The 13204-nt window shown below is 61.3% G+C and overlaps 1 protein-coding gene across 2 annotated transcripts in view; it reads right to left on the bottom strand.

Moving 5' to 3' along the window:
• TSNARE1 (t-SNARE domain containing 1) overlaps positions 1 to 13204 on the bottom strand; it is a 134476-nt gene that overhangs the window by 21706 nt on the left and 99566 nt on the right. For both annotated transcript variants that reach the window (XM_050801008.1, XM_050801009.1), the window contains one exon: positions 7768 to 7929. In XM_050801008.1, the coding sequence (XP_050656965.1) occupies positions 7768 to 7929 (162 nt within the window). The remainder of the gene's footprint in view (positions 1 to 7767; positions 7930 to 13204) is intronic.

Genomic DNA, 13204 nt, shown 5'->3' with positions numbered 1-13204 from the left:
AGACGCCACCTGTTGGCTCTGCCCTGGAGCATCTGCCCACACACTGCAGGGATGCATTTCAGCCCCACGGGGTCCTCAGCAAGCAGGAAGTGGGGCTGCAGTGGGGGCAGCAAGCAGGAAGTGGGGCTGCAGTGGGGGCAGCAAGCAGGAAGTGGGGCTGCAGTGGGGGCAGCAAGCAGGAAGTGGGGCTGCAGTGGGGGTAGGAGAGCAGGGGCCACACTGGATTAGCCTTAGCACTCAGCTTCCCCTGGCCACTGTGGCCACCCTATTCTCCATCTTGGCCAAATAAAAAAGACCTAGGCCCCACCTGGAGGGGCAGGGACAGGGGTAGTGGCAGGGGCAGCCCACCCAGGGCGCAATGAGGAGAGGGAGTAAGGGAGGCTGGGGCGAGGAGGAAAGAGCGAACTGTTTCAGGGTCTGCAGAGGGCCAGGACCCCCTGGGGACCTCAGAGGATGCAGAGTGGCCAGAAGGAAGGTGGAGGGCAGTGTGAGGAAGGGCACTGGAGGTGAGAAACAGCGAAGGCCAACAGGGTGCCCAGGGCCCCTGGGAGAATCGAAGGGCCCGAGTTTGCAGGGACAAGGAAGAATCAACCACCTCGCTAACACCTGGGGCAACAGCAAGGGCCCAAATACCACGCTGACGGCTGCCCTTGGTCCTTCATGCCCTCACTCACAGGGTCACATGGACTCCTGGTTTGCAAAGCACCTTGCAGCCACTACCTCAAGGGCCTTCTCATTCCCAACCATTTGGCAGGAGTCGGAGACCCAGGGCTCAGAGAGTGACGTGGGAGGCACCGGGCATGGTTCTGGCCTGGGCTCCTGGCGGCAGCTGGCAGTCTTGCTGTGTGGACGTGGGCACCCTGCCTCCTCTGGGAGTCCCGCAGCTCAGTGCAGAGGGTGGAGGCAGCTGTCCTGGAAGCCCGCTCTCTCCCAGCCAAGGCCAAGAGGAGGTGGGGCTGGTCAGCAGGGTCCATACAGGGTGGGCACAGCTGCGGGCGCTCAGAGGGCCTGGCTGGACAGGCAGACAGCTGAGGGCCAGCAGACAGCCCTACGGAGGAGCTGCTGCTGTGGGAACAGGGAATGGCTCCTGGACACGACCTAATTGGATGCCCAGACACCTCCTCACCCACGCCTGGGCTCGCACTGCTGCTCAGACACAATTAAAGCTCACACTCCTGGTGATGAGATGGGAATGGCCTCTCCATCTTCTCCCCCATCCAGACAGGGTCGCTGGCCAGGAGGCTGCCAGCCGCCAGCACTCGCCTCCGCGGCACATGGATGCCCGACACCCAGAGTTCTGGGAGGCTTTGGGGCTCCAGGCTGGGACCAGCACCAGGGCTGCCCAAGGCTGGAAGGCCAGAGCCGGGCTTCCTCAGCTCAGGCAGGGAGGGGAGCCCCAGGGAAGGGAGTACACAGTGGAGACAGGCAATGCTCTGGGACCCCTTGAGCCTTCTCCCATCCGAGCAACCCATATGCAGACTCAGCTCCCACATGTAACTGGCACGACCCCTCCTCACTACGACCCTCAGCTGGGAGATGGTGGGCAGCCCCAGGTGAAAGGTTCAAATGCCAGGGCTGCCAGGCCCTGCACCCTCCAGAGACAGATGGCACTTGGGTCAGAGTCAGACTGCCTGGGTTCCAGCCATGTGGCCTCCCCCACTGGGAAGTGGGCATAGCGTCCTCCCTGTAGGGAGCTTGTGCACTGAGCCGGCCCCAGGTCCTGCTCACTCTCGGGTGGCCGCTCTGCCCCTCTAACACTCCGTGTATGCAGTTGGAGCAGGGCCTGTCTGGCGGAGACTCCCGGCACCATGCAGAGGGCCAGGGCCCCATGGAGGCCAAGGACAGCTGCACTGCGGCCATTGAACAGGCCATGGAACACACAGGGGACAGGCCCCCCTCACTGGCAACCCTCAGCCTCCACCGGCCCCTGGGTGGCTCCACTTCTGCTCTCGGATGAACTTCACTGTATTTATCAACTCCATTCTCACACAGGAGAGAAAAAGGAAGATGCCCAACATAAACCAGCAAAGAGAAACATGGCCTGGTGTGCTTCCGGCTGGGCCACCATCGCCCAGACTCGCGCTGGCAAAGAGAAGCACGGCCTGGTGTGCTTCCGGCTGGGCCATCCATCGCCCAGACTCGGGCTGGGAATGTTCCGGGGCTGGCCTAGCCTCTCCCCGCACCTCCAACCCCCTGAACTCACCACACAGCCCTGCAGCATGGCTCTGCAGGACACCCTGTGTGCAGGGCTGAGATGCTACCTGTGGGACCTGAGTCCATCCTGGAGGCCAGCAGTGAGGGCTCAGGACAGGCCTAGCACTGGGGGCTGGCATGCTATCATCAGGGAAGGTCCGGCCACTGTTGTGGGAGGGGGGAGGTCACTCATGGGAGAGAGGTGGTGACTGCCATGGGGGAGGGGTGGTCATTGTGGGGGAGGGGGTGGTGACTGTCATGGAGCGGGAGGTGAGTCATGGGGGGAGGGGGATGGTCATTGTTGGGGAGGAGGTGATGACTCTCATGGGAGAAGGGGGTGGTCATCGGGGAGGGGGTGGTCACTGTCGTAGGGGAGGAGTGGTGATGCATGGAGGAGGGGTGGTGACTGTCATGGGGGACGGGTGGTCACTGTCGTGGGGGAGGGGTGGTCACTGTCATGGGGTAGGGGGTGGTCATTGTCATGGGGGAGGGAGGTGGTCATTGTCGTGGGGGAGGGGGTGGTCACTGTCATAGGGGAGGAGTGGTGACGCATGGAGGAGGGGTGGTGACTGTCATGGGGGAGGGGTGGTGACTGTCATGGGGGAGGGGTGGTGACTGTCATGGGGGAGGGGTGGTCACTGTCGTGGGGGAGGGGTGGTCACTGTCATGGGGTAGGGGGTGGTCATGGGGGAGGGAGGTGGTCATTGTCATGGGGGAGGGGTGGTCATTGTCGTGGGGGAGGGTGGTGACTGTCGTGGGGGAGGGTGGTGACTGTCGTGGGGGAGGGATGGTCACTGTCATGGGGTAGGGGGTGGTCATGGGGGAGGGAGGTGGTCATTGTCATGGGGGAGGGAGGTGGTCATTGTCATGGGGGAGGGAGGTGGTCATTGTCGTGGGGGAGGGGGTGGTCACTGTCGTAGGGGAGGAGTGGTGACTGTCATGGGGGAGGGGTGGTGACTGTCGTGGGGGAGGGGTGGTCACTGTCGTGGGGGAGGGGTGGTCACTGTCATGGGGGAGGGGGTGGTCATGGAGGGAGGTGGTCATTGTCATGGGGGAGGGGTGGTCATTGTCGTGGGGGAGGGTGGTGACTGTCGTGGGGGAGGGGTGGTCACTGTGATGGGGTAGGGGGTGGTCATGGGGGAGGGAGGTGGTCATTGTCATGGGGGAGGGAGGTGGTCATTGTCGTGGGGGAGGGGGTGGTCACTGTCGTGGGGGAGGGGGTGGTCACTGTCGTGGGGGAGGGGTGGTGACTCATGGGGGAGGGATGGTCACTGTCATGGGGGAGGGATGTGGTCACTGTCATAGGGGAGGGAGGTGGTCACTGTCACGGGGGAGGGACATGGTCACTGTCATGGAGGAGGGAGGTGGTCACTATGGGGGAAGGGCAGTCACTGTCGTTGCAGGCACTGACCAGTTTGACACGTTGGTTCCACAAGTACCGGCAAGTTGCTGTGGAGCCCACTACTCCAGGCTCTGGGTATGGGGCTGACCCCAAGCAGGCAAGGGCCGCTCACCGTCTGTCGGGGCAGGGACCAGCCAGAGACTCCCCATGGGAGGCGGACAGGGAGCTGGGGCAGTCGAGGGCAGTGCGGAGTGTCTCCCTGAGGAGGGCACGCCATGGAAGCGGCAATGCTCAGATCGGGGCAGGGTGCTCAGGGGCACATGGAAGCCAGCAGGGGTCCTCAGGGTGGGTCCCGGCGGTCCCGACAGGCTCCCCAGGATGGGGCAGGACACCCTAACTCAGAATCCGATGGCACCAGGCCTGGGGGGGCCACAGTGCCAAGGTCTCTGCCCAGAACTGAGGCTGGCCCACTCTCCACTGTCTCCTGCCCAGTCACTGTTGGGCCTCTCAAGCCAGCCACACAGCACCCTGCGGGTCCTCTGACGGGCTGTCACCTCCACAGGGCCTGCAGATGCCCCACAGGGCCTGCTACACTCTGCCTACGCCATCCCAGCTGGCTACACTCTGCCTACGGCCACACGGGCTGTCCCAGCTGGCAAGTCCCTGAGGACAGAGAGCGTCCTTCCACCTGCCCACTTCACAGACGAAACGACCAAGGCCAATAGGAGTTCAAGGTCACCCAGCCAGTGAGTGGACACGGGCCTAAAGCCCGGACAGCATATCCCCAGCCTGGCCCTTTGTTTTGTCCCAAGGACGATGCTGGGAGGAGAACAAAGGAAACGGATGCTGGGCGGGGCCATCTGTCCCAGTGGACAGGAGCCCCCAACACGACCCCGATCTGCACCCTGCCTGACAGGAGCCGCGGACACTCAAGTAAACCAGGAGCAAGGCGGAGGGTGGGCACCAGGAATGGCGCAACACTGGCCCACCGCTGTGACACTGCTTCCCCTCCCTGGGCCTCAGCTGCCCCACATGTTCACAACCCCACTAGCCACCTAGTCATTGAGGGCTGGCCGCGAAGGGGGCTCTCTCTCAGACCCCAAGTCTGCCCTAGGGGACTTCTGAACCTATAATATCTTGCAAATCCCAAAGCCCCCAGTGAATGTGGCAGGAGAGTTGAGCGGACGAGGGTGCCAGCTTCCACAGGAAAGGGCTGCAGCCAGCCGAGGTGCGTAACACGGTTCCACAAAACTCTGCCGCCCACCCCCCGAGCCCTGTGCAGGCTGCAAAGATGGCCCCAAAGCAATCGGGCCTGCAGGGCCTGGCACGTGGGACCTCCGCTGCGTCACAGCCTCTCACGCATCACGCTGGAGCTCCTGTCACCGGGACCTGCTGCAGACCCGGGGGAGGGCTTCCTAAAGGCTAATGACAATTTGCGTTTTGTTTTTCCCGTTTTCAGAGACCAAAGTGGGGGAGTGATGCAGTGAGATGTGCGGATGCCTTCCAAGAACGACTCCCACCCCGTCACCCTCCGTCCTGCGCCTGCTGTTTGCTGGCACAAGGATCCACATCCGCTGTGTCACCCCCATGCTGCAGACAAAAAAACTGAGGCTGGGAGGGCCAGGCTGGCCATGGGGCCTTCCCACTCCGCACCGCTCCTAGTCCCCCCTGCTACCCGCCCTCCACACAGTGCTGAGATGTGAGGGGCCCCGAGGGCCACAGGCAAAGCCCGGGCCACCTGGGTCTTCTGGTCTAGACACAAGCCCAGGCTCTTGAGTGAATTCAGTTCAGCCCAGAGCACCAGCTTTTCTCCCGCCCTGACCCAGGCCTCTCCATCTCTGAGCTGGACGACTGCAGTGGCCTCCACGTGGGGCGCCCTTGCCCCAGGAAAGGCCGCTGCTCGGCCCACACTCACCACACAGAGCGCCAGAGGGAACCTGGGGACAGGACTGCTGGATGGACAGGCCCTCACACAGAGGATCACAGGAGGGGCAGCCAGCCCCAGCCTCCACTCCTCTGAACCCCATCCTGGGGTGGCTGCACCGGCACGAGCCCTCACCAGGCCCTGGGAGCAGGACTCCCAGGCCAGGACAAGGAGAAGCCAGCCCCTTGGGTAAAGGCGCCACACGGGAACCCCGAGACCCGTTCCATAGATGCTGCGGAGCGAGCGCCAGGAGGCTGGAGGTGGGCCAGTTCCACTGTGCAGGAGCCACGCCTCTCTCGGGATGCTGCCCTCTAATGGCCTCCTCACGCCCGCAGCCCTATGTGGGGGTTTGGGCTCTCTGGCAGAATGAGCTTCTGTGAACGGCCTCCACTCCTTGGACTTAATCAACAAGCAGTGCCTCCTCTCTCCTCACACCACTCTATGCCCCACAGGGAGGGCTGAGACTGGACCTTCCCAGGTGGATCTGATTCCAGTGCAAAGGGGAAGCAGGTCCATCTGCCTCTCTGGATGTGAAGCCTTCGGGGTAGTGCTTCTGGAAGAGCTCCTGAGCGCCCGTTTCTCTGCTTCTCTGGGAACAGTGGGCCTCGCTGCACCAGCAGAGAGGGATGGAAACCATCTCTGTGCTTCAGGCGGTTCTCTGGAGCATCTCAGCAGGAGCAAAGGGCTCGTTCAGCCCGAGAGAAGCCCCCAAAGCAGCCACAGGCCCAGAGCTGGCGCCTTCCTCTCTGGGGAGCCCGAGAACAGGAAAGGGTGAAGGGGAGGACACTCACAGAGGTGGCGGGGGCCCCGAACACAGGTCTTGAGAAATGGGCGCTCCTCCATCAGGCCAAAGTAGGGGGTTGCCACAGCAGAGGCAGGGAGGTGGGGGGGCCACAGAAGTAAGGGGCAAAGGCAGAAGGGGACTGAGCCCCAGCACTGTGGGGTATTCCCTTCCCTTGAGAGTGGATGGCCTGCTTCCTGGGAGAGCAGAACTAGCCACAGGTCCTAACCCAGTGACTTAGCTGACTTACTGCCAGGCCTCCGCTTTTCTAGAAGAGTCAGCTCTTAGGCAGATATTTGCTCCAGAAACCCAGCCCCTGGGAGCTTCAGAGTGGGCAGGCCCTAGCACCTTCTGCAGATGAGGAGGCCAGAAGAAGGGAAGGATGTTCAAGGTCACACACAGAGGCTCGGATCCCAACAGAGCGTGTCCCCACCAAGCTGCCTGACTGATGTGTTCTATGTACACTCAGGCATCAAGGAAGAAGAGGCTCACTCACACATGCACGCACACACACACACATATGCATGCATGCACACACACACACGCATGCACAATACATGCACGCACACACACATATGCATGCATGCACACGCATGCACAATACATGCATGCACACATGCATTCACACATGCATGCACTCATACATGCACTCATACATGCATGCATTCACACACATGTACACACACATGCATACATGCATGCACACATGCACTCACACATGCATGTACTCATACATGCATGCACACACACATTCACACATGCACGCACACACACATACATGCATGCACACACACATGCACTCACGTGCATCACACGCACTCACACAAGCATGCACTTATGCACACACTCACATGCATGAACACACGTGCACACACACGTGCACACATGCAGACCCAGACTCAGGTGCCTCTTGGGATACTCTGTTTTAGCAACTGTCTCAAGGAGATTAACCATGGGCTAGAGATACATTTGGCAGCAGGTATTATACATGTGTAAACTTTAAAGAAATGAAGAATAAGCAGCATCCAATGTCCACACCCTACAGTTGCACCCTGACAGCACACCCCACCACCTGCTGGTAGTACCACCAAATTGCAGGTTCAGTTCTGAGCAATCTATTCAACCTTTCAAAAAAAAGTTACAGGGAACTGCATTAAGCACCAAATCATTTTCATTAGAGCTAAACAGCCTCCTGGAAGTCTAACCACACAGCAAAGGAAATGACCATGGTGATTGAGAGGCTACCCCAGCATATACCCCGGCTCCTGGCCAGAGGGCTGTGCCCTATTAGGGAAACCCGGGAAGGAGGGAATGGGGATGGGGTTCCCAGACTCCCATCTCTCCCTTATTGGACCAGATGGCCAGAGAGAGGTGGTTAGAATGGGCAAGGCCATGGAGGCCTAGTTCCAAGGCCACCAGGCCGAGGGTAAGCAATGGTGCAGCAGGGCTGGCACCTGGGCTCCCCTGGTCCCTGGCCTCCACATGTGGAGCGTGGAGAGTGAGCACGCTTGCCCAAGCCAGCCTCACCTCCATCTGCAGGATGGCCTCCTCTCGCAGTCGGATGGCCTCCAGGTCCTCCTCGGTGATGTCCGGGAGCAGCGCTTGCTCCTGGCCCTGCCACATGTTGTCACTCCCATTAAAGATCTTCTCATCATCAGCCAGCTCGGCAAACTGGGCCTGGGGACTCTGCTGATGACAGACAGACCTTGTTAGCACTGACCCCTCCCATTACTACCATGCCCCAGGCCCAGATCTTGTCAGTACTGACCTCCCCACCCCATTACCAGCACGCCCCAGGCCCAGACCTTGTTAGCACTGACACCCCCCATTATCACCACGCCCCAAGGCCAAGTCTCCCCATGGCTCCGAGCAGGCCACTCAGCTCTGTCTCAAGAGGAGATGAATCACAGATGCTAGGCCCTGGCCTCCCACGCCTCTGGGAGTTGCGGGCCCCCAGAGCTCTGGGCAGCGCCGTGCACACTGTGGGGGCAGGAGAGGAGCTGGGGCTACTGTGAGCAGTGGGCCAGGGTCACAGGCGAGTGGACACTGGTTCCCACCTTTTGGCACATGCCCCCCACTCTGATCATCCCAGGCCTGTCTGCAAGAAGAGCTCGTGAGCCCTATGACCCCCATGCCAAGCCAGGGCTACCCTGTCCTTGGCCAGATAGAGGACACGAGAGCAAAACGTGGCCCTGACCCCAGAGAGAACACAGTCTACCTCGTGTTCCCAGCTTTTGGGGGTCACAGGCCCCTTTGTAGACCCCCAGAAAAGTGCCCCTATGCATGTAAACACAAATTCTACCTCTTCATTTTGGGGGCTGTGAGCCCAACACAGGCCCCATCAAGGAGCCAGTTCCCAAGCCAGGGACAGAGGCTGCAGCGTGGGGCTCAGAGATGAGGTGGGACTGCAGGCAGGGCACAGATGCACCCGGAGGAACCCACAGGAACCTGCCCTGCCGTGACAGCCTTGGGGAGCAAGCCTGAGAGGTTTTTGGAATTTGTTTTCATTCCTTGTTAATTTATTTGCCTCATTTTGAAATTCAACAAAATGGTGCTCTCTGAGGGCACGATCTAGGTCTGAGGTGGGGGCCTTCCACGGCCATGAGCCTGTCACTGGGCATCAATCTGGGCCTCCCTGGCACCGGTCACCTGGGAAAGACTGCAGACGTCAGTCCCTGGTGTCATCAGTCCCCTGCGCCAGGTCCCAAGTGGAGGTGTAGGGGCCTGGGAGCACCTGGCAGAGGGGAGGGTGGGCGGGAGGCAGGAAGGGTCCATGCTGCAGCCGCCACCTCCCGGTGCACACGATCATACTGAACTGAAAACGCGACAATAGTGGCAATCCCACCCCGCAGCCCTTCCTTCCCCTCCCGTCAGGAGGCCGCAGTGCCCCCCACCTGCCCTGCCCATGCCAGCGGGGCTGCCTTCACCTTAGGAAGGTGTGTGTGTGACTGTGAGTGCCTGTGTGATTGTGGGATGTGTGACCATGTGACATTGTGTGTGTGAGAGGGAAAAACGGAGATGGGAAAAGGCACCAAGAATGAGCAGAGCAGAAAACCGAGGGGGCGGCCTGGTCAGGCCCAGCCTCACCACGAACACCTGCTCCACTCAGCCACGCCCCCGATCTTCCTGGAAACCCTGCAGGGAGGAGGCGGGGCCTTCACAACAGCCGAGTACACCGAGGCAGAGCGAGGCAGGGAGCTGGCGCAGTGCTCAATCAGGGCAAGCCCGTGGGGCTCTGCAGCAGCGCCTGCTCTCAGACACACATCAAGGTTCGGAGCGCAAGGACAAGGCAACAGCGGTGGGGACGGCCGACAACGAACAGGGCCACGCTACCTTTACTTGCTCCTCATGCTCCTGAGGCACCATAATGACCCTCCCACTTACCATCCGGGAGACTCAGGGAGTTCACAGCCACCTAAGCCACTCTGCAGCGAAGGGGCAATTCAGCAAACCTGGCCAGGCTGCTGCCTCCTGAAGCCCTCAGGAGCAGACCCATGGCAGCCTTGGTCTCGCCCCCAGATCCAGCTCCCCTCAGCTTCACACATGCTGTGCCCACACACACTCCCCGGCACAAATTCCGGGACCACCCTCCCTGCCCAGGCAGGTGCTCTCCCAGCTGACTTGCTCGGCCGCTGATCTTCGCCCAGTGGCCGTCACCACGTGTTTGGAGAGGAGGATCTGACAGAGGCGGGGACTGTGCCTGTCCTGATGCCTCTGGGCCTTCTGTGGCGGTGAGGCAGCGGGCATAGTGGCTGGGCCTGGATCGGAGCCCCTGCAGGGACAGGACTCTCAGGATGGGGCCACCCAGCTCACACCAGAGCCTGGGACTCAGTCACAGGCCCCCTCCCTTGCCTGTCCCCACCCATATCTCCCCAGCCCTCTGTGGGGGACACAATCAAGGTCCCCTCCCAGGTCTGGGAAAGGCCCCCGCTAAGTATGGGGTCCCAGCCAGACTGCACCTCTGCTCATCAGGGCCCTCAGGCAGTGTGGACAGCTTTGCCAGTTCCTAGCCTCTGAGGGCACAGGGCCCTGCCTAGGTGTCATCCTAGGCATGAGATCTGGGTACAATGTGTGGAACTGACTGGGAATGGGAATCCAGGCTAGACCTGTGGGGTGCAGGCAGCCTCTCTGCTTCATCTCTCCCCACTGGACCCTGCCGGCCTCCACCGTGCCTAGGGACAGCACTGTCCACCAAGAGCAGCTGGCCACGCAGGCCAGTAGGCAAGGCATGGTGAAGGATCCTCTGGCAGCGCTAGGCATGGAGGGCAGCAGGGGTACAGCTGCCACCCCAACCCATCCCACTCACGTCCAGAGCTCTTGCCGTGCCCCTCCCGCGTGTGTGGGCATCTGGGGACATGGGCTGCAGGGCAGCCTGGCTCACGGGACCAGCTCTGTCGGCTCCCCGTGCTCGGGGACTATAACCTCAGTCGCCCTGCAAGGAAGCTGCAGAGGCTGAGACTTGCTCATCTTCTGCCCTTTCCCAAACTGAAAGCCACCTCACCACGCCGTGCAGCTCAGGGTGGGCACGTGCAGAGACCCCCAGCCAGAGGAAGTGTCCTGGGGAGGTTTCTCGCGGAGGAGAGGGGGTGCCCACCTCCTCTGGAGCAGTCACTGGCCCTGCCTGGCTTCCCAGCAGGTGCTGCTCCCACAAACCGCCCAGGCTGGGTCACATTTATGTCCAGGGCCCAGTGAAGCGTCCCCACCTCCTGAGGCCCGAGAACCGTCGGGACTGGGGCTGGAGCAGATGCACAGGTGACAACCAAGTACAGAGAGATGGACCCCGCCTGGGCACCGAACCAGTGGATCCACAAACAAGCACTTCATTGCGTTTCTGGCAGAAGCCACCCCAGGTGGGCGCGAGGCTAGGAGGGCTATGCTGGTGCGACTGCATCCAGGACGGGACGGCGGGGCTCCTCACTAGTCCCCACAGTTCTGCCTGACACGACTGACGACAATAGGAACAACAGCCACAGCACCGGCCACCTCTGGAGGGATGCGGCATGAGGTTAGGTGCTACTTCCTTTCTCCCATTTCCTCAGGCCCCTCCAGGGTGGGCATGGCCACCCTCGTCTAAAGGGGCAGCTTGTCCACATCCTGCAGGTGGGAAGATGAGGCTGCCCTAGGCAGGTTCTCCTTCGCAAGCCAGCTTCATCCCACACACCACCCTGACACGGGTAAAAGCTAGCACAGGCCTTTAAATAAATAAATACGTGGATAGATGAATATAAAATAAAAGATCTAAAAAATCTGTTGACAAGCGCAACTCGTCCAAGGTGGTAATTATCACCTCCCCTTCCTGGAGTGGGCGGGAGGAAGTGAGCAGTGCCTGGCGGTGGGAGCCCAGGGAGGCGCTGGCCTCGCGCCAAGCCCAGCAACCCCAACGCCTCCTTCCTAAGGCTCCAGCCCCTAGGCTTCCGGGGTGCTTGCATAAAGAGCCTGGGCTCAGGTTCCGGCCCCAGCACTGGTGCCGGCTGTGAGGCCCCAGGCGTGCCACGCACTTCTCTGGGCCTCACTGTCCTCATCTGTAGAATGGCAACAGTGGCACTCACAGCCCAGTGGTCTATGCCCCTCAAGCTCCACCCACACGGTCTGACCCCTCACGTCTGCAGAGCACAGCAGGCACGCACCTCACTCCACCAGGAGCCCCTGAGCACGAGGCTCTCCTGAGGCGCGAGGGCTCAGGAACACTACCCCTCACTTCCTGGGGACCTGGGGAGGGTCCTCAGCTTCCCTGAGCCTCCAGCTTCACTTCCAGGGAATGGAGCTGACCTCACCACGTGCTAGTGTCGCCCAGAGAGCTCGAGGTGAAGCACGTGAGGCCGCAGTGTACAGCAGAGATGCCGCAAGATGCCGTGCTCTGACTCAGGTGGGAAACCAGGTTGAGCTGTGCTTTTCCCAAGTGCTATAAGCTACAGGGCAGAGATGCTCCCCCAAGGGGAACACGGCCATACACGCCCCCGGAGAGCGGCATGAGGGTTGAGCACAGCCTCCCGCTTGCCAACAGTGACAGGCTCTACAACAGCCCCACTGACTAGGATTCCGTGGCCTGGGTAAAGTCAAAGGCCCCAGGTAAACATAGTAAACTGTTGAGGTAAGAGGTCCCTGGGGCAGCCCAGCTGCTGTGTCCAGGGATGGAGATGCAGGGACATGCCCTCGGCCCTGACAGCAAACAGCCACAGGCGAGGGGGCCGGAGGAAATGTGGTCGCTCCTACAGTGAAATCCTCTAGGCCAGCTAATGCGGGCCAGTGAGACGCCTGGGTGGAGAAGGCACCACGGGACGTTCTGTGCGACGTTCCCTGGACTTGGGGGTTTCAATGACAGCTCCCCAGGAGCTGCGGGCAGCGGGTGCTGGGCACCCATGGAGACCTGCCTCGGATCTGTGCCTTGGGATTGCTGCCACCTCCCGCATGTGGAGAAGGGGGAAGCTCGGAAGGATGGGGAGGGTGCAGGGGCGGGAGGGGGGTGCAAACGGGGCTCCATGTAGACGCCCAGGAAGGCAGCCAGGCTGGGATGGGAGCCCCGTGGACGCCCAGGAAGGCGGCAGGGCTACGGTGTGAGCCGTGTGGATGCCCAGGAAGATGGCCCGGCTGGGGTGCAAGCCGTGTAGATGCCCAGGAATGTGGTAGGGCTGGGGTGCGAGCCATGTGGACGCCCAGGAAGGCGGCAGGGCTGGGGTGAGAGCCGTGTGGACGCCCAGGAAGGTGGCAGGGCTGGGGTACGAGCCGTGTGGACGCCCAGGAAGGTGGCAGGGCTGGGGTGCAGGCCAGAGGAGACCCCACAGGTGCTCGGTCTCCCTCACCTCTGCAACGGGAGGATCGGGGGCCTGGTGCTGCTCTCCCCAGCAGTGCAGGACAAAAGCCAGGGGAGGAAGAGATGGCTTAGATGCCCGGGTGCCTCTGCGGCCTCCTCCTGAAAGGCTCACAAAGCGCTCCTTTATTCTTCGCACAAAGGCCCAATTTGGGT

Source organism: Macaca thibetana, chromosome 8 (assembly GCF_024542745.1).
Source record: "Macaca thibetana thibetana isolate TM-01 chromosome 8, ASM2454274v1, whole genome shotgun sequence".
NCBI lineage: Eukaryota > Metazoa > Chordata > Mammalia > Primates > Cercopithecidae > Macaca > Macaca thibetana.
This window is presented reverse-complemented; position numbering and strand designations above follow the sequence as displayed.